The sequence below is a fragment of the Delphinapterus leucas genome, chromosome 10 (genome assembly GCF_059928025.1).
Source record: "Delphinapterus leucas isolate spDelLeu-1000000601 "Yukka" chromosome 10, BTC_Dleu_Yukka2, whole genome shotgun sequence".
In the NCBI taxonomy this organism is placed as follows: domain Eukaryota; kingdom Metazoa; phylum Chordata; class Mammalia; order Artiodactyla; family Monodontidae; genus Delphinapterus; species Delphinapterus leucas.
In genome coordinates this window covers 32,723,075-32,742,475 of record NC_143138.1, presented here as the reverse complement: position 1 = coordinate 32,742,475, position 19,401 = coordinate 32,723,075, and the positions used below count along the sequence as shown (strand labels likewise).

The window sequence follows — 19,401 nt, the reverse complement described above, 5'->3', positions numbered from 1 at the left end:
CTCCTTCCCTCCTGCGCTAAGGGCCCTGCCCAGACACAGAGCTCCACCCCTGGCACCGGGTCCCCCAGCCCGACCTGCCCTGCCTCAGTGTGGGTGGGGCCAGGGGGGCCAATCAGCAGCACAGAGCAACAGGCCTGCCTCTGGAACTAGCTGGGGTGCAGCTCTGCACAGCCAGAGCGGGGCAGAGGCAGGGGAGTAGAAAGGGGCAAAGAGGAGGAGCCCGTGGGAGCTGCAGATCCTTCTAGGTCAGCTTCTAACCCAGACCCTAGAGTGTCCGTGGGGAACACATTAGGGTCCTGGGTGCTTGTAGTGGCCACAAGGGTCCTTTACCTCACCGTCCCCTTGTCAGCCTTACCTCGGGACAGCGCTGTGCACCACACTGCTGAGCGTGGTGGCCAGAAGAGGGACTTGGTGGCAAAGCCTTCACCGTGTCAAAGGCTCCCACACGTGAGTCCCACAGTGACTGTCCAATTTCCACAAACAAGTGAAATGGAGCCCTGCTGGATGATCTGCCGAAGTTGCAAGCCATCCAGCACGTGGCAAGATGGGCTTGAATCTCCACCCTGCCAAGGTGAAAGCACATCTGACCACATACCCTCCGTGAAGACCCATCCCCGGAGTCCACTTTATCCCCCGGCCAGGAAGGGGATGCTCAGTCACACCCGACTCCCTCTACCCACCTCCCCAGCCTGCCATCCTCACCCGAAGAGAGACTCCTCATGAGTCTCTCCTCATGAGACTGCCTCAGAGCGGAGGGCTCTTCTCCCCTTCCAGCCAGGAAAGCCCCTGTCCCTGTCAGCTCCCTTGCGGTCACCACACAGGCCAAGTAATCAAACTGCTGCATTTTATTCTGTAGAAAGCACCGCCCTACATAACCCTGAGCCCGTCTCCAGGGCTACCGGAAGGTAGAGAAGCTCTGGGTGCTTGTGCAGGAGGCATAGGGCACGCCCCGGGAGCGAATCTGCAGGGTGTGGAAGGTGAGGGGTGGGTTTGGGCCCGAGGAGCCGGGGTTCAGGGACTCGGTGTGAGGCTCCATCACAGTCACGGGGACTGCGTAGGACAGCATCTGGGGCCGGTCATCCTGGCGTCTCACTGTGCCCTTGCCCAGGAGGTGCAAGACACAGGAGAGGACATCAGCACTGCTGCAGGTGGACCCCCTGCCAAGGCTGCTAACCAAGCCCCTGGGAGGACACGGGCCCTTCTGCCAAGCCTCCAGCACCTGGTATGGAGCGGGGAGGAGAAACGATACGTCAGACGCCCAGCTTACCGTACCTCTAGCTCCCAGCCCCAGGACAGCGAGGCCATGAGGGGCACCCCAACCCCACTCCTCACCCACTACAGGCTCTACAGTGAGCCAGGGACTTCAAATGTGGATCCATCTCCTCCTGTGGACTGCCCCCTGCCCCCGGCAAAGCCTCCTCACCCAACGCCCACCCCCGCCTACCCGGCAGACAAGCTGGTCAACGTGCAGGCCCTCGTCCCCGTGGGCCTTGAGGATTCGGACAATGAGGCAGTTGAGAAGGTTCCGTCTCTTCTCCAAGTTCCGGCCCTCTTCGTCCTCAGCTTTCAGGTATGTCTGAGCTGGGATGAGCCACACGTTGCCCCTCCGAGGCCTGGGTTCCTCGCTACCATCTCGAATCTTGAGCACCCCTGAAATAAGCGCTGGTCACTTGGTGGGGGGGGGCCTCGAGGAGGCTGGCCCCAGCTCAGGGCAGAGGCCCCGGGGCCCTAAGTACAGACCTCCTGGGGCATCTTTTGTCTCGTGAAGGTCCAGGGGGCCCCTTGAAGAGGTAAGAGGCCCAACTGCCTGATTCAGCATGTCTGGAGACAGCCCCGAGAGCGCCAGCAGACTCTCCACGGAGATGGCCTTAGGAAGAGAAGGGAAGCGTCAGGGCCTCCCCAGGAGGTGGAGCAGAAAGGGTGGAGGGAAAGGAAAGGAAGGACAGGTGGGAGAGAGCAGGGAGGCGTGAGGGGCTGGGCCACCTTCAGCTCATTGAGATGCAGCAGCAGCCACATCTGCACGGTGGACACATGCAGCGTCTGGTCCCCAAACTGCAGTTCAGCCCGGCCCAGCCATGTCCACTGCAGTCGCCTCTGCGGGGCCTGCTCTAGGGCAGGGTAGCTCTGACCTGAGTGTCAGGGAGGAGGAGGGAGTCAGAGGGGCTGGTGAGGACGCACCATCGGTGGAGCTTTGTCCCCGTTAATCTCTGCAGAGTCTGGGGCCCAGTGTTTCTGGACACTGTGGTTCCTGGTCTGAGCTTCCAGAGCTCAGGCCTCTCTGTGTCTGCCTCCTGGGTAAGGGGAGCCCACCCTGTGCCAGGCAGGCTGTGATCAGTGCCTTCGAGGACTTCCCCAATTTTTAAGGGAGACAAAACCATGAAGTGAGGAAGGACTGGGGCTCTCATCAAACTGGAAACGTCTCCCCCAGGAGTGTAGGAGCTCCCTGAGGGCAGGGTCTAAGTCTCACCCCCTTTCCTTTGTCGCTGCCCAGCCCAGGATCAGCCCCCACTGGGGAGCTTAGGTTACGATGACTGACCAGGAACGAGACACCCACCACTCTCTGGTGGTCTCAGGTGCCTCCTGCCTCCATCCTCCCCACCACCCACAAAGGGAGTCCTGGGTCTTATTTTAAAGACAGAAAAGACAACAGGCTGGGGATCTGGCGCCTGTAGCCCCACCCCAAACCTAAGCTCCTGCCCTTTTCCTCAAATCTACCCCGTGAAGGCTGCCAGCCCCAGGGGTCACCCCCAAGCCCAGGTTCTCTCCCGGTGTCCCAGCCCCCAGTTCTCTCGGCCAGCTGCTCACTCTTGTTGTAGAAGTTGGAGTATCGGTTCAAGGTGCCCCTCAGGTAGGCAGGCAGGCAGGTTCTGGGGTTGAGCGTGTGGCAGATGGAGGCAGTGGGCCAGCAGCGTGGTGACAGGACGAGCACAGACACTTCTGGCATCGCCCCTTCATAGTAAAGGTCCTCGTCCTCGTCCTCCTCCGCCGCCGCCTCCTCTCCCGCCCCGGCCGCCGGTGCTGCCCCAGCTTCCAGCTCAGCTTCCTCTCCGGTCCCTCTCTCGTGCCCCCTGCCGCTGGCCTCGTGGCTCACCTGAAGACGACGGAACACAGAGCGCCCCAAAGCCAGTGGCTCCTCTGGTCCGCCCCGTGCCTCTCTCTGTGCCTCCCACCCTCCCACTTGCTAATTCCCTTCCCCAGCGCCCACCTGTACTTTCTTCTCTGTGTCCTCCAGCTTCAGGAGCTCCTGATCAAGCCGCTGGAGCTGGTACACGTGGAACTGGCGCTGCAGCTCCTCCGAGGTGCTCAGGCTCCGCAACATCTGCTGGGGCAGGCGGTTGGGGAAGCAGGGGCCGATCTGCTCCAGCACGGCCCCCTCCAGCCAGCTCGAGCCCACGCTCAGGAGACGGTCCGCCATGTAGTGCCTGCAGCACGCACAGCCCAGGCCGAGCCTCAGCGTGGGGGCTCGGCATGCCCCCCCCCCCCCCCGCTCCAGGACTCCAGCCTGCCGGGAACCTGGCCTCCCAGCCCCAAGGGCTGGCCCTGCCCATCATCCTGCGTCCCCCCACATCCCACTCCCTTGGCCCACACTCACTGGTAGTAATGCTCGAAAGTGGTGGCTATCTCCAGGCCAGAGAAGATCAGGACGGTTTCCAGGCATCGCTGCAGTTGGGCCAGCATCTCCATCCCCCGGGCCCCACCGATCCGGCTGCCCTGGATCCGCTGGTCGATGTGCCGTGCAAACTGCTCGCTTACCTGGGCAGTGGGGAGAGCACAGGAAAACTATGAAGGAGAGAACGGAGGAGGTGAGTGGGAACAGGGGGAGGGTCTGAGGAAGGAGATATGAATGGCCAGCAGGTTCATCAACTGGTCAGCGATTTTATAAAACTCTTATAAAATCATTAACAACTGCATACATTAACAATACTAAAATGATGAAAACTGTTTTTTGTTTGTTTTTTTTTTTAAAGAAGATGTTGGGGGTAGGAGTTTATTAATTAATTAATTAATTTTTGCTGTGTTGGGTCTTCGTTTCTGTGCGGAGCACGGGCTCTAGGCACACAGGCTTCAGTAGTTGTGGCACATGGGCTCAGTAGTTGTAGCTCGTGGGCTCTAGAGCGCAGGCTCAGTATGAGTGGCGCACGGGCTTAGTTGCTCCGCAGCATGTGGGATCTTCCCGGGCCAGGGCTTGAACCCGTGTCCCCTGCATTAGCAGGCAGATTCTCAACCACTGCGCCACCAGGGAAGCCCTGAAAACTGTTTTTTTTCACAGTTAGCATGTCTAAAATCAAACTAACAATAGTAACTCAATGCAAGGAGACACAAGCACACCTCAGAGATATGGCGGGTTTGCCACCGCAATAAAGCAAGTCACGCAAATTTTCTGGTTTCCCAGCGCATACAAAAGGATGTTTACATTATACCATAGTGTATTAAGTGTGCAATAGCATTATGCCTAAAAAACAGTGTACATACCTTAATTAAACAATACTTTATTGCTAAGAAACGCTGACCATCACCTGACAACACAGGGTTGCCACAAACCTTCAATTTGCCAAAAAATGCATTATTTGCAAAGCACAATAAAGCGAAGAGCAATAGAAGGAGGTATCCCTGTAAGTTATGTGCACAGAGATGGTCACACCACGTTGTTACAGCCGTGCTCTGGCCCCCACTTCGCTGTTCTCTGCTCTCCAGGGCACTCTGCTTAACTGTGCATCTTCTCCAGGAGACTGTAAACTGTGAGGGAAGGGATTTCGTCTATCTTCAGCTCTTATCTCAGTGCCTGACACACTGTAAGTGCCTATTAAATATGTGTGGAATGACAGGAATGGTGGAGTAAATTATAGTATCGATACATCTGTTGGATGGAATTTATACCAAAATTTGAAGACAAACAGCAACACTGAAAATGGCTTTTCATGTAAGGGTCAAAAGAAAACAGGATAAAGCATTTTAGCTACTTGTGAATAAACTATGTGAAATCAAGCACACAAGTAGAAGAAAGTATGCCGAGATGTATTAGGATGGCACAAAGCGGGTCATTTCTTTCTTTTATCTTCCTTTTTTTTTTTGCGAGGGGTGGTGGGGGCTGTGGGCATGGCTTATGGGAACTTAGTTCCCCAACCAGGGATGGAACCTGGGCCCACAGCAGTGAAAGCGCAGAGTCCTAACCACTGGACCACCAGGGTATTCCTGTTTTTTTTGAATTTTTGATAACATGGTTCTATGTTAGTATTGTACATGTTCCTTGTTGCGTGGGAATGGAAGGGTGGGCCATTCTGAGAACGGGAAGGGAGAGTTTCGGTGGAGAGGCCCCAGGGGAGGGGCGGATGGGAGGCTTACGTGGGCAGCTCTGAGGAAAGGGAGCTTCAGCAGGGCACCAGCACAGCCGTTCTGCAGCGCCAGCAAGAAGGCTGCCCGTGGCCCAAACAGCTCGGAGCTTGACTTCTGCAGATTACTGAAGTGTTCGCAGTAGCGGGGCACAAAGTCATCATCCCGCCAGTGTGAGGTCAGAAAACTGCTGACCTGGAGGGTGGGAAGGGGCGGCAGTGTGAAGGGCAACCCAACAAACCAACGGCACGGTTCTGCCCTCCCTCCCCGCCCCCCCTCCGCCGCTCCTGCCCACCTGCTCCTCCACCACTGCCCGCCAGCAGCGGGTCAGGTTTCTCATGATGCTGCCAGGAAGCCCCCGGGTGGCCAGGGAGCTCCAGTCATGGCTTCTGTTTCTGCCCTCTGTGGAGACAGGGGAAGGGGCAGAGGCAAGGCGGTGGCAGCCCTCAGCTCCTGGATCCCCATTCGAGGGTGAGCCTGGGGTTCTTTCCTGACATTCTGCCACCCAAAATGATGCCCCAGGTGGGGGTGACACAAACCAGAAGATGAACAGGTTGAGCATGCAGGGAGGGGGGGTGAGGAGGGACAGACACCTGTAGTATGTGAGTTGGGGGAGGGAAGGCCCCCAACCGAGCTCCCGCCTGAGCCCCCAGCACTCACTGGGCCGAGGAGCGGCCACCACTGGAGGGGCTGCCTCGCAGGGCTCCACATGCACCAGCAGGTGGGTGAGGCGGCGCACTCGTGAGGAGAAAGCTGCTGCGCGGCTCTGCGGGTTGTGGGCAGCCTCCCGACACTCCAGGTACTGGTCCAGCAACCAGCCCAGGGGGCTGACACCATCCTCATCTGGAGGCGGGGGAAAAACAAGCCAAGGCAGGGCATGTCTGCAGGGCAGTGGGGAAGCTGGGCTGGACAGGAGTGCCAAGAAAGAGCAGCAGGACAAAGCGATATGGCAAGGGAGGTAGCAAGGTCCCTCCTGACCATGTGGTGTCAGCTGGCAGCCAGGAGACACGGGAAAGGAGGCGGCCCCTGGGCTGTGAAGAGGGGGCTTGGGGGTACTGAATGAACGCAGGTATCCATAGGGCCAAGAGCATAACCCAGGTGGCTCTAGGCCAGAGCAAGAAGGGGCTGATGAGCAGGGCCGAGCAACGGGATAGTAAAGGGGCCAGGGGCAGGGACAGTTACCGGGGGAGGTGATGTTCTGCACCAGGGGGCTGACCAGGGCCTCCCAGCAGGTCTTGCCCAGTGCTCGGGCAGCTTCACTGTCTGGGAGGAAGCGATCGGCAAAATTCTGCTCCTGACGTAGAGCCCCGTTGAGTCTGGGGAGAAGAGTGGGGAGGAAGGTGTTGGGGGCTGGAGGCCTAAGTGACTCCTTAGGCCTAAGAGTCCACCAGCCTAAGATCGCCAGCTACCCCTCTCACGCACACAGGTACACACGCACTCACACACACCTAGAGCTCAGGTGCAGGAGGCTCCTGCGGTCCTCCGCGATGTCCTGGCTCCAAGCCTGCGCCCTGACCATGTAGAAGAGGCGTGTGTGGCGACACAGCTGCTCCCGGAACACCGGCCAGAACGTGGGCTTGGGGCCCAGGACCTCTAATCCCCGAATGCGCGTGTCGATGCCGCCCTGCAATGTGCAAAGGCCCATTTCTGCCGGCCCCATACCCTCCTCCGGAGGGGCTGGAGAGGTGGCCCAAGATCTGCAATGGTTGCAGGCCGCAGAGCCTCCTGCCCATGGCCGCCCCCCCTCCCCTGCCCCACCTGCTGGCAGCGCTTTACGCGGATCTGGATGACAGGCCAGAAGCGGTTCAGGTTCTCCAGGAGGACCACCCGGCTGGCGGACGGCATCACGTTCACCTGGTGGCAAGGGGGTGGCAGGCAGAGAGCGCCGTCACGCGTGTGGATGGGAGTGCTGAAAGAACCCTAGTCTGCTCCTGTTGCCTGCTGTGTCCCTCCCTCCACTCCCCAGCCCTGGGGTGTGCGGGGTCCTGACCGAGGGGTCCTAATGCCACCCTCACTGCTCAGGGCCTGATGCTGCCACACGGGCACAGCGATGGACTTCATCTACTATGGGGCTCAAAGCAGGGAGGAATATAGGCATTTTGGGGTCTGGGCAGGAGGGTGGATCCCCTGAGGGGTGGCCTAATGGCACAGGGGTCCCTACCGAGTTGAGTTCCGTGTTAAGGGAGGTGGCACTGTCGCCCCCGAACACCACCACCCTGGCCGGCATGTAGCTTGAGTCTTCACCAGCCACCAGCAGAGCCAGCTGCCTGGGAGCAGGGCAGAGGGACCAATCGGAACCGGATCCAGTCGTGTTCTCACAGACACAGCCGAGGGGACTCTGGTCACCTTCAGGGGGGTGTGGGTGCTTCCCCAAGACAAACGGCAGGGAAGTCACAGGACAGCGTGGGTGTGTGTCTAGGCACAGGCGTGGAGCACATTACCTGACGAGGACGCCCTGTTGCATGTGTAGGGTGATGTAGTGGGAGCCGGTGCTGCCGCTGGACTCCCAGTAGGTCTTGGGGTTGCGGTCCGTCAGCTTGCTGGCCCGGTGCGGGTTGGAGGACACCTCCACCTTCTCCCAGCACTTGTCCTCCTTCACCTCCACGCTGGAGCCTGCGGGCAGGCGGGAAGGGGTGGCGGTCACAGCCCTGGCAGGTGTGGAGGGAAAACACATGGAGGTGTGGGAACGCGGGGTGACAGGCACGAACCCTGGCACAGGTATCTGAGGAACACGTCAAAGAAGGGGATGTTGATGGGGCGGTGCGTTCGTCTGTGGTCTTCGATCTGGCCCAGCACCATCTGCAGCCCGGACATCGGAGAGAAGGGGTGTGGGGAGGGGGCAGGAACATGGAAACGCACGTGGAGGAAAAACCCCAGCAGCAGCGGGACTAACTCCGTAACACTGGCAGAGCAGGACCAGCTGGGGAAGCGGGGCCAGGAACAAACGCCCCCAGGTTCACTAGATTCACCTGCCTTCCAACTTCAGGAACACAGCCCCTTCCCCTGCCACTGCTTGGGTTTCATACTCTTACCCAGCTGTGAACCCAAAGGCTTCCCCCTGCCCTCCCTCCTGACCTGGATACAGCCTCCCAGGATGTTGGTGGTGAGTTTCCGGTACAGGTGCGCATGCTTCTCACACTTGAACACCATGTCCCGCAGCTCCTGAGCCAGCTCCAGCTTTCCCAGGTGCTTTTCCAGGGCTTTGGAGATGGCGTCTCGGGCTCCCAGCTGATTCAGCACCACGGCATAGTCCCTGCTCACCGAGGCCAGGTGGTGCAGGAAGAGGATCAGCTCCTGGAGCACCTGGGAAGGAGGCAGGGGGAGGTGAATAAAGGGGACAGACCACAAGCGTCTTCAGTAGTACTGACTACACACCAACTGTGTGCTGGGTGCCAGGGCTACTGCAGTTCACCGAGTGAGGAAGTAAAAAGACAAGGATGAGGAGACATGAGGGCTCGGTGGAATTAGAGAACCAAACAAACTGCAATGGAAAAGCCAAGGGGTGCCCTGGACCCTGGGGGTCTTGACTACTGATTATGCTGGCAATAGGTGCAGGGGGCATCCCCGGTTGTTTCTTTTCAGGCCCAGCTGTCCCAAGAACCAGCTGTGGGGCTGTGTTATGAGATGCTCAGCCCCCAAGCACAGACACGTGACAGCAAAGAGGGGGCCGAGAGGGGCCAGATGTATGTGTGGACACTCAGTAAGCCCACCACAGAGCTAAAATCTGGGTAGCCGCCAAAGGTGTGTGCTGCAGACACCCGCTGCCTCCATGACCCTAGTTCTCTGACTGCTTCCCAAGCCTTCTGTGCTCAGGAGCGCTCTGTGGCAGGGGACTCTGGGATGTGATGGTCCCCTCTGCCTCCTTCACCCCCCTTTCCTTCACAGGCCCAGCCAAACAGGAGCCAGTGAGGCTCTTAATGTAATATAGATATCATCCTTCATGTAACAAAGGATATGGCAAATAAGATCCCCCATTTGGGTTATATCTGCAAAATAAAATACAGGAAAGATACATAAATTAATACAAATGGTTACCATTTGTAAGGGGCATGTGCGTGGCATTGGGAGGACAGGGACTCAGGTGGGAGTGAGAATTTTGTTTCTACCTTGTTATATTGTTTTGATTTGTGAACTGTGTGAACGTACGACCTATTTTTAAAACTACAATTCAATTTAAAAAATGAAACCCAAACCAAGAGCACAAAGTCTCCATGGTGCCCTCTCGAGCCCTGCCCAGGGGGTCTGCCTTGCCAGAAGCTGCCTGGTATCCTCCCCCTCTCAGCATCTCCTCAGGGCAAGGCAGGGGTACCTCTCGGTCAGTGTCTGGGGACCGCAGGCAGGCCATGCAGGCGTCCATGGCCTCATGCCAGGGGAGCAGCAATGCCTCGGGAAAGTCCACCAGCCGCATCAGGATTCTGGGGAGCAGGGGGCAGTAGGAGAGAGATGTGCAGCCTGCCTCAGAGACCCCTCTGCCCAGCAGCGCCCCTCACCACCCCCTCACCTCAGAACGGCCAGGTGCAGGGCCTTGCTGGCCACGGGAGTGTCAAGGCTCCGCATCAACGCGAGGAAGGGCTGGGGCTGCCGCTGCAGTTGCAGCAGGAGTGGCTTGACCTCGCTCTCCCGCGGCCCCTCTGAGCTGAGAGCTTGCTCCAGATCCAGGAAGGTTTTCCCAGCCAGACCGTAACCCTCCACCAGATGCTGCAGGGGAGTGTTGGGGCACTGCGTCGGGGCTTCTTTTGCTACAGGAAAGGGGAAGTCACAAGAGTTGGCCATTGTTAGTGACGTGAAAGATCATAAAAGGAGAGACATTCATAACTCTCAACTCTTGTTTCCTCATTTCTCCTAAAAATATTTTACATTTCTTCCCCCTAAACGCCAAGTTTTGGGGATCTCATAGCATCTCTTAATGTACTTTTTTTTTTTTCTTTTTGCGGTACGCAGGCCTCTCACTGTTGTGGCCTCTCCCGTCGCGGAGCACAGGCTCCGGACGCGCAGGCTCAGTGGCCATGGCTCACGGGCCTAGCCGCTTCACGGCACGTGGGATCTTCCCGGACCGGGGCACGAACCCGTGTCCCCTGCATCCGCAGGCGGACTCTCAACCAGTGCGCCACCAGGGAAGCCCTCTTAACGTACTTTTAAGACAGCTTCATGACAAACTTTTGATTTTGTATTCTTAAAATAGCAAAGGAGCTTCCTATCTGCAAATAGCAGAGCATTTCCCTATATCTGTAAGCATGCAATAATCTGTTTTTCTCTACAATAGAAAAAATTCAACATGAGGGCTTTCAAGGCTTCAAATTTCTTGCAATGTTCTAACTTGACTCTCTCCTTCATACTTTGGAGAGAGGACAATGTCTGCTTCTCTATTCACTGCTTAACTCGAAATTTCAGATTCTTCCTAAAGTGCCATCCCTTCCAGACAGGACTGCACAAAAACCAGCACAGACATCTCTCCCGGGCTAGTGCCCTCCCAGAGGCCAGTGTGCAGAGCTGCTGTCTGTTTGGCACCCCACCTTCCACTCTGGCTGCATCTGCTGATTCCTGAGTCTGGGCCTGGGCTTCCAGCAGGGATGGGTAGGCCAGCTGCCCTGCCAGGGCCTCGAGCCCGTATTTCCTGTAGACATGGCAGTTGAGCAGGTCCCTGAGAGCGCTGTCATCGAGTCGCTGTGGCAGAGCCAGGAGCAGGTCCTGGGCCAACTCCATGGGCACGGCCAGCTCGGCCAGGATCTCGTCGTCCAGAATCTGTCATCGGGGAGAAGCTCTCACTGCAGGCGGCTCTGCCGGCGCAGAGGCTCCAGAGGCACTTGCCAGGGGAAAGGAGTTCTGCATACACATTCTCCATCCCCAGTCTCTCACGGGGGCTCCTCCCAAACAGCTCGCCAACATCTCCGAACATCCTAGACCCCTCCCCTGCAGCCCTTATGCTGTCACCCTCCACTTCCCTTCCCGAGTCTTCCAAATGCTCTGTCACAGTCCAGCCCCCCAACCTCTGTGTGTCTCTGGGCAGCTCTACCTCCCCATCCAGGTTCTCCTGGAGGATCTGGAGAACCTCCTGATGGTCGGGTCCATCCAGCTTCTTGATGAAGAAGAGGAGCTCCCACCACTCGGCCTGGCTCAGGTGTTCACTCTCCTCAGCGTCCTCGTCCTCAGGCAGCACGCAGGGCACGGCGTAGAGCTCTGCCATGGGCTTCCACCGCCAGGAGGGCAGGGCTGTGGAAATGAGAGGGGCACAGGGACGTCACTGCCCGCCCAGCCAGACCGCCGCTCCTCTGCACAGAGCTGATCCCTGCTTCCCCTCTGGGCTCACCTACACCCACAGCTCCACTGACCGCTGCCCCCTGGTACTCATCAGCCTCAACCACGTCTTCGATGTCTTCTTCAAAGCCCAGAATCTCCAGCATGTGCCAGTGTACCCAATAGGTGCGGCCTGTTGACTCCCACAACACCTGGGGGATATGGGAAAAAAGAGAGGGAAGGGGAAGAGAGCTCACCTAATGACCAGCTGTGGCCCGACGATGAGGACACACAGCCCTCACAGCCCTCAGGGTGACCACCTGGCCAGGTTTGGAAAAACCTCTAAAGAGCAAAACCTGTGGTATATGGAGAACACGTACACGCACACAAAGGATGCCTTCCCCAAACGGGAACAGGCCCTCTCCCCTCACCTATCCTTGGTGGCTTATGCCCCACACTTCCTCCTGGCCTTAACCACACTGTCTTCCTGAACTTGACCTTTGGGATGGTCTTGCTGTATCAGTCTTCTTCCTGGGAGAGAGTTCTCCTGACCTCACAGCCTCCTAAAGGCAGATTTTCTCAGCCCTCCAAACGGCTCCCCTCTCAATTGCTGACCCCCTTTTACCATACCCAGCTTACTGAGGGTTTTCGCTTTGAGTGGCCCGCCAGAGGCCCCAGCTTGAAGCCCCAGCTATGCCCCACCCAAGACAGACCCCCAACGGTGGCCCGCCACCGCGCTCTGCTCACCTGCACAGGGGGCACGCCACTGTTGCTCTGCCGGAACTCGCCCTCGTCCCCGGCACTGATCTCCTCGTAATCGTCCAGCATCCGCACTCGCATGCCCGGCTGCAGCGCGTCCCGCACGTACAAGGCATAGGTATTGCCACTTGCGAACTCAGAGCGAGGGCGAAACCGCCTTGACCTCCTAAGGGAGGGCAGGGCCTGGGCGGGTGGGTGCCCTGGGCTTGCATCTGCCAGCCGGGGCTGGAAGATGGAACAGGAGGGCCGTGCCGAGGGCCCCTGTCTGCTCGAGGCCCAGTCCCAGCGCATGGCCTGTACCAGCTCCGAGATCAGGGTGCCCATGGCCATGCTGAACTCCAGCTCCAGCCGACCCCTCTCCCCACTCAACTCCTCGGGAGTGGAGCTCTGGGCTCCTGGTTCCACAGCACTGTCATTCAACTGATCCAGGAGGGAGGTGACGTGCAAATAGCGCTTCACCAGGGAGAAGAGCAGCCTTCCTGGGACCTGTAGGACACAATCTTTGGCCTATGTCCCCCTTGCTCCAGCTTTAGTGCCTCTTTCCACACTGTCCTCTGTGGACAGGTGCAAAGGCCTGATCCCTAGATTTTGTCCACAGCCACCTCCCAACACTCCGCACAGAATACCTGTGGCAGCTGAATGCCCTCGAAAGACATGGGATGTTCAGAGAGCGTGGCCTGTGCAAACAGTGCCAGCAGAGCACAGCGGCTGTCAAAATCCAGGTGTTTCTCAATGGCTTCCTGCTGGCTCAGTGACAGAAGGATCTGGGTCCGGGTCCCTGTAACCCACACCCCAATCAGTAACAGCTCCCTAACCTTGCCCTTCCCAGGCATCTCTCTTAGACGCTCTACTCTCTCACTCCTTCTGCTGCCACACACTAAGAATGACATGATTTGCTGATTTGCTTCAAAAGCCAAAACTTACTATCTTATCCTAACCTATTACTGTCTCATATGCAATAGTCTAATAGTCTAAACTCTTCCTCTGCATAGAAAGACAGTTAATAGGAAGTTCTTGAGGATTCAGTCTCCCCTTTCTGCCGAGATGCCCACACTCACCTTCCCACCTCCTTTTCTTCCAATCCTAAGACAAGGGCAACAGAATCATTTACATACTCTCATTTACTCTCATGATGAGATCAGAGGCTTCCGTCACAGGGACCTGTGAGACGCTAAGCTGACCCAGTCCCTCTCCTGCTCCCCTTTCCTCCCCACACTGCCCCTCACCAGCATCATGGGAAGCCAGGGCTTGTATCATCCGGCCTGCGCTCCAGCGAATTTGATAATCGGGACTACTGAGCATGTGCATGAGCAAGTCCAGGACCCTTGGGTCTTTGAAGACCCCCGTGAGGGGCTCAATGCTGGCGTAGGCGCTGAGCACATGGACAGTGTGAAGCAGAGGGGCGGGAGGAATGGTGCCCTCACATTCCTCCAGCTGCCGAAGGGCCCTCTGAATCAGAGACTTCACATCGGTTTCCATCTCCCCCAGCACAGATTTGTCCAGGGCTCCAGCCTCCCCTGCTGTCTCCTGGGAGGGCCCGATGACCTGGCCATCTTCGCCCAGCATCTTGTGGCAGTTGGCATAGATCTCGTCATTGGACATCCATAGCAGGATGTGCTCAGCCTTGCAGTCCACTTGGTTAGAACCCCCTTCCCCGTCATCCCCACGCCGGAGGATGAGCCAGCGGATCTGGTACTCAGGATGCCCATCATGGCCCACTCGCTGGCGTATCAGCTCATCAGGATAGGCATGCAAGCCGGGCCCCAGGGGCACCCTGAATTCCCTGTAGCGGAGTTCCCCCACCATCCTGGCACCTGGCAACACAAGGAAAAGAGAATAGGCAAGCTAGAGTGAGAGGGGAGGTCAGAAAATCAAGGACACCCAGAAGTTGGGACAGCAAATGTGGCAACAGCTGTCGGGCTGGGTGGGGTAAAGCAGGGCCCAGGAGTTGCCTGCTGCATGCTGGGTGGGGCCAGGCCTAAGCAGAGGAACACTGGGGTGTTTGTTCTGAAAGAACTCAAAATTTGGGGGCTAAAAGGAGGGTCCAAGGCCCTGCATGCAGCATGGAGCGAGTTGGTTTGGAGCAGAGGAAAGGGGACAGCGGAGGCAGGGCAGCCTTAGAATTAAAGTGAATCCCAGGGCCCTGGGACAGGCGGCAGCAGACCTGAGAAGGGGGTATGCGAAGCCCAGAGGGGTGTGTGTGTTTTGGGGAGTTGGGGATCGAGACCCCGAGTGAGTATGGGAAGGGGTGCTAGCTCCAGTGATTGAAGCATCGGAGAGTGAGTCTGCAGGGGCCAAAGACCCAGAGACCTGGTGGTGGAGTGAGGGCACAGGGCGCGACGGGCTGGGAGAAGGGGCTGGTAGGCTGGAGGCGCCCAAGATTGGAGGCGCTTAAGCAGCAAGGCCAGTGGGGGCGACGTGAGGCCCCGAACAGCGTGCACAGGAGACCCGATGGGTGAGGGGCGCGAGGCTTGTAGGACCGGGTCGAAGACAGGAGAAGCCAGGGGCGCGCGGCAAGGTGCGGGGGAGGGGGCTAGGCCAGATAAACAAGAATCCCGAGGCGCGGCGGAATCGGGGGCGCGAGGCCCGGTGGGCGAGTGGGCGGAGGAAAACCCGGGCTCGGGGCGGGGGGCCGCGGCGGGGCTGTGGCCACCTCAGAAGTCGATGGGGGTCCCGGCGTGAGGCCTGTCCTTCGCCGAGCTAAGGACGCGGCGCTGACTATGGCGGCGGCGCTGGCGGAGATTTGGGCCCCGCCTGGGCCCCCCGAAGGGGTCGAGGCGTAGAGGCGGGAGGGGGCGTGTTTCCGCAGGACAGGCGGCCGCAGGGGGCGTGGCGCGCGGGATCGAACGCCCTGGGGGCGTGGCGCCGTCAGCTCCCGGCCTGCGCGCAGGTCTGCGGCCTCCGGGGCCTGGCAGGGCGGGGCCTGTCCCCAACCAGTGGCGCCGCCCGCCTAGCTCTGGGGGCCCGTCGCCCGCCCGCCCGGAGCCGCCGCTCATTTCCGCCAGGCCCAGCGGAAAGCTAGGGGCCCTGGGAGAGCGCCGGGGCGGAGCCGCCAGTGCCACCTCGGCGACGCGCGGAACCTCCTCCTCCTCCCTTTCCGTCCCCCTCCTCCTGGCACCGGAAGCGCCTTCCCCGCTTCCCAAAGTCAGAATTGGAAAAGACTTTGGAGGTCATTTATTCCCCCCTCCTCCATTACATAAAAAGGCACGGAGCAAGGTGGGGCGGGGGCACTGGAAATGAGAGGGGAACGGCCCGTTTTTGCCCCATACTTTTCTTTCCTTTCTCTTTCCGCCAAAGGTTGTTTGCTTCTGTCCCCGCGGCCCACCCCCCCGCCATCCAGTGTGTACCTCCTCCCTCCCCAAAAAACCAGAAACAGATAAAAATGGGGGCCATTTTATTAGAGTCCAGGGATATCAACTTTGGGCAGCAGCTGAGGGCAGCTTCACGTAACTCTTCATGGGGGGCAGTGGCCGGATCTTTCGGCCAGCCCAGCCCCCCTTGCGGTGCCATCGCCCACTGTTGGGCCTCTTTCCCAGCCAGCGGTTCCGCCCGGCTTTGCCGATGACCCGTTTGTTATGATCAACGTTGGATACTCGGCCCACTGTTGCTATGCACGTTTCCAGCACCTGACAGAGAAAACAGATGGAGGGGAATGCACCATGGGGGGAAAAAGCCTGACATTGTTGAGGGCATGGACTCTTGGGAGACTTCTTTCACTCAAGGAGAGAAGGGAGAGGAGAGGGGGAAAGCACAACATAATTGAACCTGAGTGCAGGTCCTACAGTAGTTGAAAACAGAAGGCACTGTTCCCTACTCCATCATGGTGCCAGCCTGACAAGGCACGCCTAGTCACATGGCAGAAAAGGACAGACCCAGCTCGAGGCAGTTCTCAACATAAAACACCTGGGAGCTATCCTGGACAGGTTAGGTACATTCCAAAAATTCCTCCCTCGCTGATCCCTCCCACCTGCACCCCACACACACCTGCATCTGCCTCTTAGAGGGCAGCTGGATGATGGCTGTCCCATTCACCTTCCGCAGCAGCACACCACAGGTCCCTGGGAAAGGGAGAAACAGCTTTGCAACCCTCCACAGAGCAGGAGGTGGGGGGCAGATTTCCAAGGGGCCACACCCCACACACTCTGAGGAGGAGAAACACTGAAGCAGGATGCATGTAAGGTTTTAGGTCAAACCACAAGCACCTCTTCAGCCTTGTTTTTCCTTCTTTTTCTCTGCCATTGGACCAGATGTGGGCCCATGGGTTCAGAGAGTTGCAACCTCAGGTACCCCTTGGCCTTCCAAACTGCAAGATCCCAAGCAGCTCCTTTCTTCATACCTGCGGCTCGGATATACTGGGCCCCCCGGCCTGGCTCACTCTCCACATTGTTGATGAGGGTCCCCACTGGCAAGGCCCCAAGAGGGTGTGCATCCCCTTCCCGAGCAGCAACTAAAAGACAGAATTTCATCAGCACCAGAACCCTTGCAGCCTCCCAGGCCACACACATCTGGCGGCCATCTCTCACCTGCCATTCGGCCTATGTGGTCAGAGTTCAGGATTGTATCTCCAGCTTGCATGTTTTCTGTGGCAATGATCCAGCGTTTCCGGTTGCCCCCAGCAACCAGAGCTATGTCTGCTGACCTGTTCAGAGTGAGGCACAGGTAAACAGACCATCTAGGCAGCCTCACATCTCCTGAAAAGCCACAGAGCAGTCATTCAGCCATACCACCACCTCACATCCCAAACTTGCCTACAGGGATCATAGCGAACAGTGATGACCTTCTCCTCAAAGGGTCCTGGCTTGGATTGCTGCTCGGGCCGGAACCGCAGAAAGTCAATCATTCGATAACGTTGCTTGTGGCCCCCACCAATACCGTGCACCTGGATTCGGCCTGTGGTCAGGACAGTGCAGGGACATGACCTCGGGCAGACGAGTCAGTTCCCAGCATTGGGAACAGACCCATCCTAGGCAGAGAGCAGCGCTCCCCAACATTATGACACAAGCAGAAAATGATAAAAATTTGCACAGCACAATGGGGTCAGGGTGAACACCTACATGGAGCTTGGTAAAAACATAATTATGATATTGAAATTGTATAAAACATCCAGATAAAATCTCTACAAATTACTGAATTCAGTAAGTTTACTGAGAGCCATGTAACTCGTGTTCAATTTCAACTATTGTCAATTTTTGAAGGGTGTGAAGAGAAATGTCATATAACTTCCTGAGTGTGTCCAGTTTTCTTCAACTACCTACATCATCTTTAGAAGCACAGACCACTTGTTTGTTGCTTTGTATTCTACTCTCTCACTCTTACACACATACTACATGCAGAAGGAGTCCAATAAATGCTTTTTAATTACATTCCTCTGCCTGTATCAAAATACAGGCCTAGGATCCTACCATGTTTTTGCCCTTTACTGCTGAAATCTTCTTGTCCTTGCTCCCACCTGTGTGGTTTCGGCCCCCAGACTTCCTCATCTTCACTGGCATAACGGTATACTTGGTACGACTCTTCCAGGACACAAACTTAGCACTAAGGGCCACAGAGGTAAGGACTGGGCGGCAGGGAAGCAACATCGAGGGAGAGGGCAGCGGAAGGAGGACATTGTTTGTCACCTAGAGATAAACAGAAATCTCTTTCACTTGAAAGCTAATTGAAGGAAAAGCTTCAGAGAACCAAGGGAGGGGGCACAAAGTTTAGCTTGTAGCCTCCTTCCTCCTGGAAGTCCCAGACCAGCTATCCAAAAACTCCACCCATCACAGCTTGCACAAATACCAGTTCGGAATGTTCATCTAGGTGTATGTGTGTTGATTACCTCTCCTCATCTGATCCTCTCACCTCTCAAGTATTTCTTCAATGGAATGTTCTCCCCTTGGTGCATCTTCTTCCAAATTTGGCTCAAAACTCTTCTTCTCTAAGAAACTTTTCCTTCCCTAAACAACTCCCTTCTCCAGGGCTGGTAACTTCCATACACCCATGTACCACCATTGGCATCAATGCCTTCTGCCCATTTTGCTGCATGTTTCTGAGAGTTTTTCAGATATGAATGGAGGGGAGAGATCATTTATGTCTTGTTCCCTGCTGAATTCCCAGGCTGGTTTGGTTTTGAATTTTTAAGTATGCATCTGCCAAATTCTACCATAAGTCTGAAAGGTCCGGGAGGTAAGACTTAACTTCTCTTTTCTGTAACTCACCAGTCGCCCACTAGGAACCTTGAGATATCTTCATGTTAGGCTCCTATTCTTGGTATCTTGCCCTGAATTCTCTAATCTCAGCAGTAACTCATCCTTAATGGTTATAATAATGGTTAAGAGCCTAGGCTTTGAAGCCAGATTACCTAGCTCCAATGGTTGGTGTATGACCTTCGACTACTTATGTTTTCTCATATGTAAAATGGGACTATAATAACTAATTGGTAAAATGATTGAAAGGAATTCATTTATTTAAAACGTCTATTACTTATGCTTGGCTTATGAGAGACAATAAATGTTAGTTATTATTGAAACCTGTACATTTGTCTGTAAAGCACTTTCACCTCCAGTATCTTGTGTGAGGAAGCCAGGGACCCTGTGAGATAGCAACACTTACAGAGGAGAAAGCTGAGGCTGACAGTGACTTATCCAAGGTCACAGGCCGGCGTGACTCCTAACCAGACTCGCATCCCGCGCCTCGCTTCTCCTGGAGCCCCCTCTCAGGCTGCCCGAACGGAAACAGCCACATTCCCGGGTAAGGTGGATTACCTGGGCGGCCAGGAGCAGGCTTGGGCCGGGGACGTTGGCAATCCGGGGCGTCAGGCTCAGAGAGCCAAGAGCGCGGGTCAGTGCCCGCAGGGCCATGAGTTGGGCCAGGCTCGGCTGGGCTCAGCACGCCACCATTACCTTTAGCCAGGCCGTCTGGTGCTACTGGATGACTCTAACAGGTCCCCGTTCTGTCGCTCCTTAGTGACGTTAAAAGAGGCGGTCAGAGAACCCGAGACAAAGCTGGACACACACCTCTTACGCTCCCTGCTCGCGGTAGAGCCAATCCCCGGGTGGCTCTTAGGTCGCGTGACTGTGGAACAGGCCCCGCCCCTTG

At 57.0% G+C, this 19,401-nt stretch overlaps 2 protein-coding genes across 3 annotated transcripts; both read right to left on the bottom strand.

Annotated features, from left to right (window-relative positions):
• Positions 1-827: 827 nt before the first annotated feature.
• On the bottom strand, positions 828-15,361 carry CUL7 (cullin 7). Of its 2 annotated transcripts, XM_089918700.1 has the most exons (27): positions 14,978-15,361; positions 13,551-14,138; positions 12,951-13,102; positions 12,313-12,810; positions 11,639-11,777; positions 11,345-11,541; positions 10,845-11,073; positions 9,833-10,070; positions 9,641-9,746; positions 8,407-8,634; positions 8,040-8,130; positions 7,773-7,944; positions 7,493-7,598; positions 7,090-7,185; positions 6,780-6,955; positions 6,514-6,647; positions 5,992-6,174; positions 5,627-5,733; positions 5,344-5,526; positions 4,474-4,737; positions 3,593-3,753; positions 3,206-3,422; positions 2,806-3,091; positions 1,984-2,129; positions 1,741-1,867; positions 1,445-1,650; positions 828-1,219 (listed from the first exon to the last, which is right to left on the bottom strand). In XM_089918700.1, the coding sequence occupies exons 2-27, from the start codon at positions 14,128-14,130 to the stop codon at positions 896-898; spliced, it is 5,346 nt and encodes a 1,781-aa protein (XP_089774826.1). In that variant the 5' UTR covers positions 14,131-14,138; positions 14,978-15,361; the 3' UTR covers positions 828-895. The 2 variants fall into 2 exon arrangements, with proteins under 2 accessions (XP_089774826.1, XP_022437645.2); XM_022581937.2 differs by lacking the exon at positions 4,474-4,737 and having other exon boundaries at positions 14,978-15,357.
• A 340-nt stretch (positions 15,362-15,701) lies between these two features.
• On the bottom strand, positions 15,702-19,362 carry MRPL2 (mitochondrial ribosomal protein L2). The gene is made up of 7 exons (XM_022581948.3): positions 19,068-19,362; positions 17,774-17,942; positions 17,073-17,214; positions 16,848-16,963; positions 16,661-16,771; positions 16,309-16,382; positions 15,702-15,950 (listed from the first exon to the last, which is right to left on the bottom strand). The coding sequence occupies exons 1-7, from the start codon at positions 19,161-19,163 to the stop codon at positions 15,738-15,740; spliced, it is 921 nt and encodes a 306-aa protein (XP_022437656.1). The 5' UTR covers positions 19,164-19,362; the 3' UTR covers positions 15,702-15,737.
• Between the last annotated feature and the right edge of the window lie 39 nt (positions 19,363-19,401).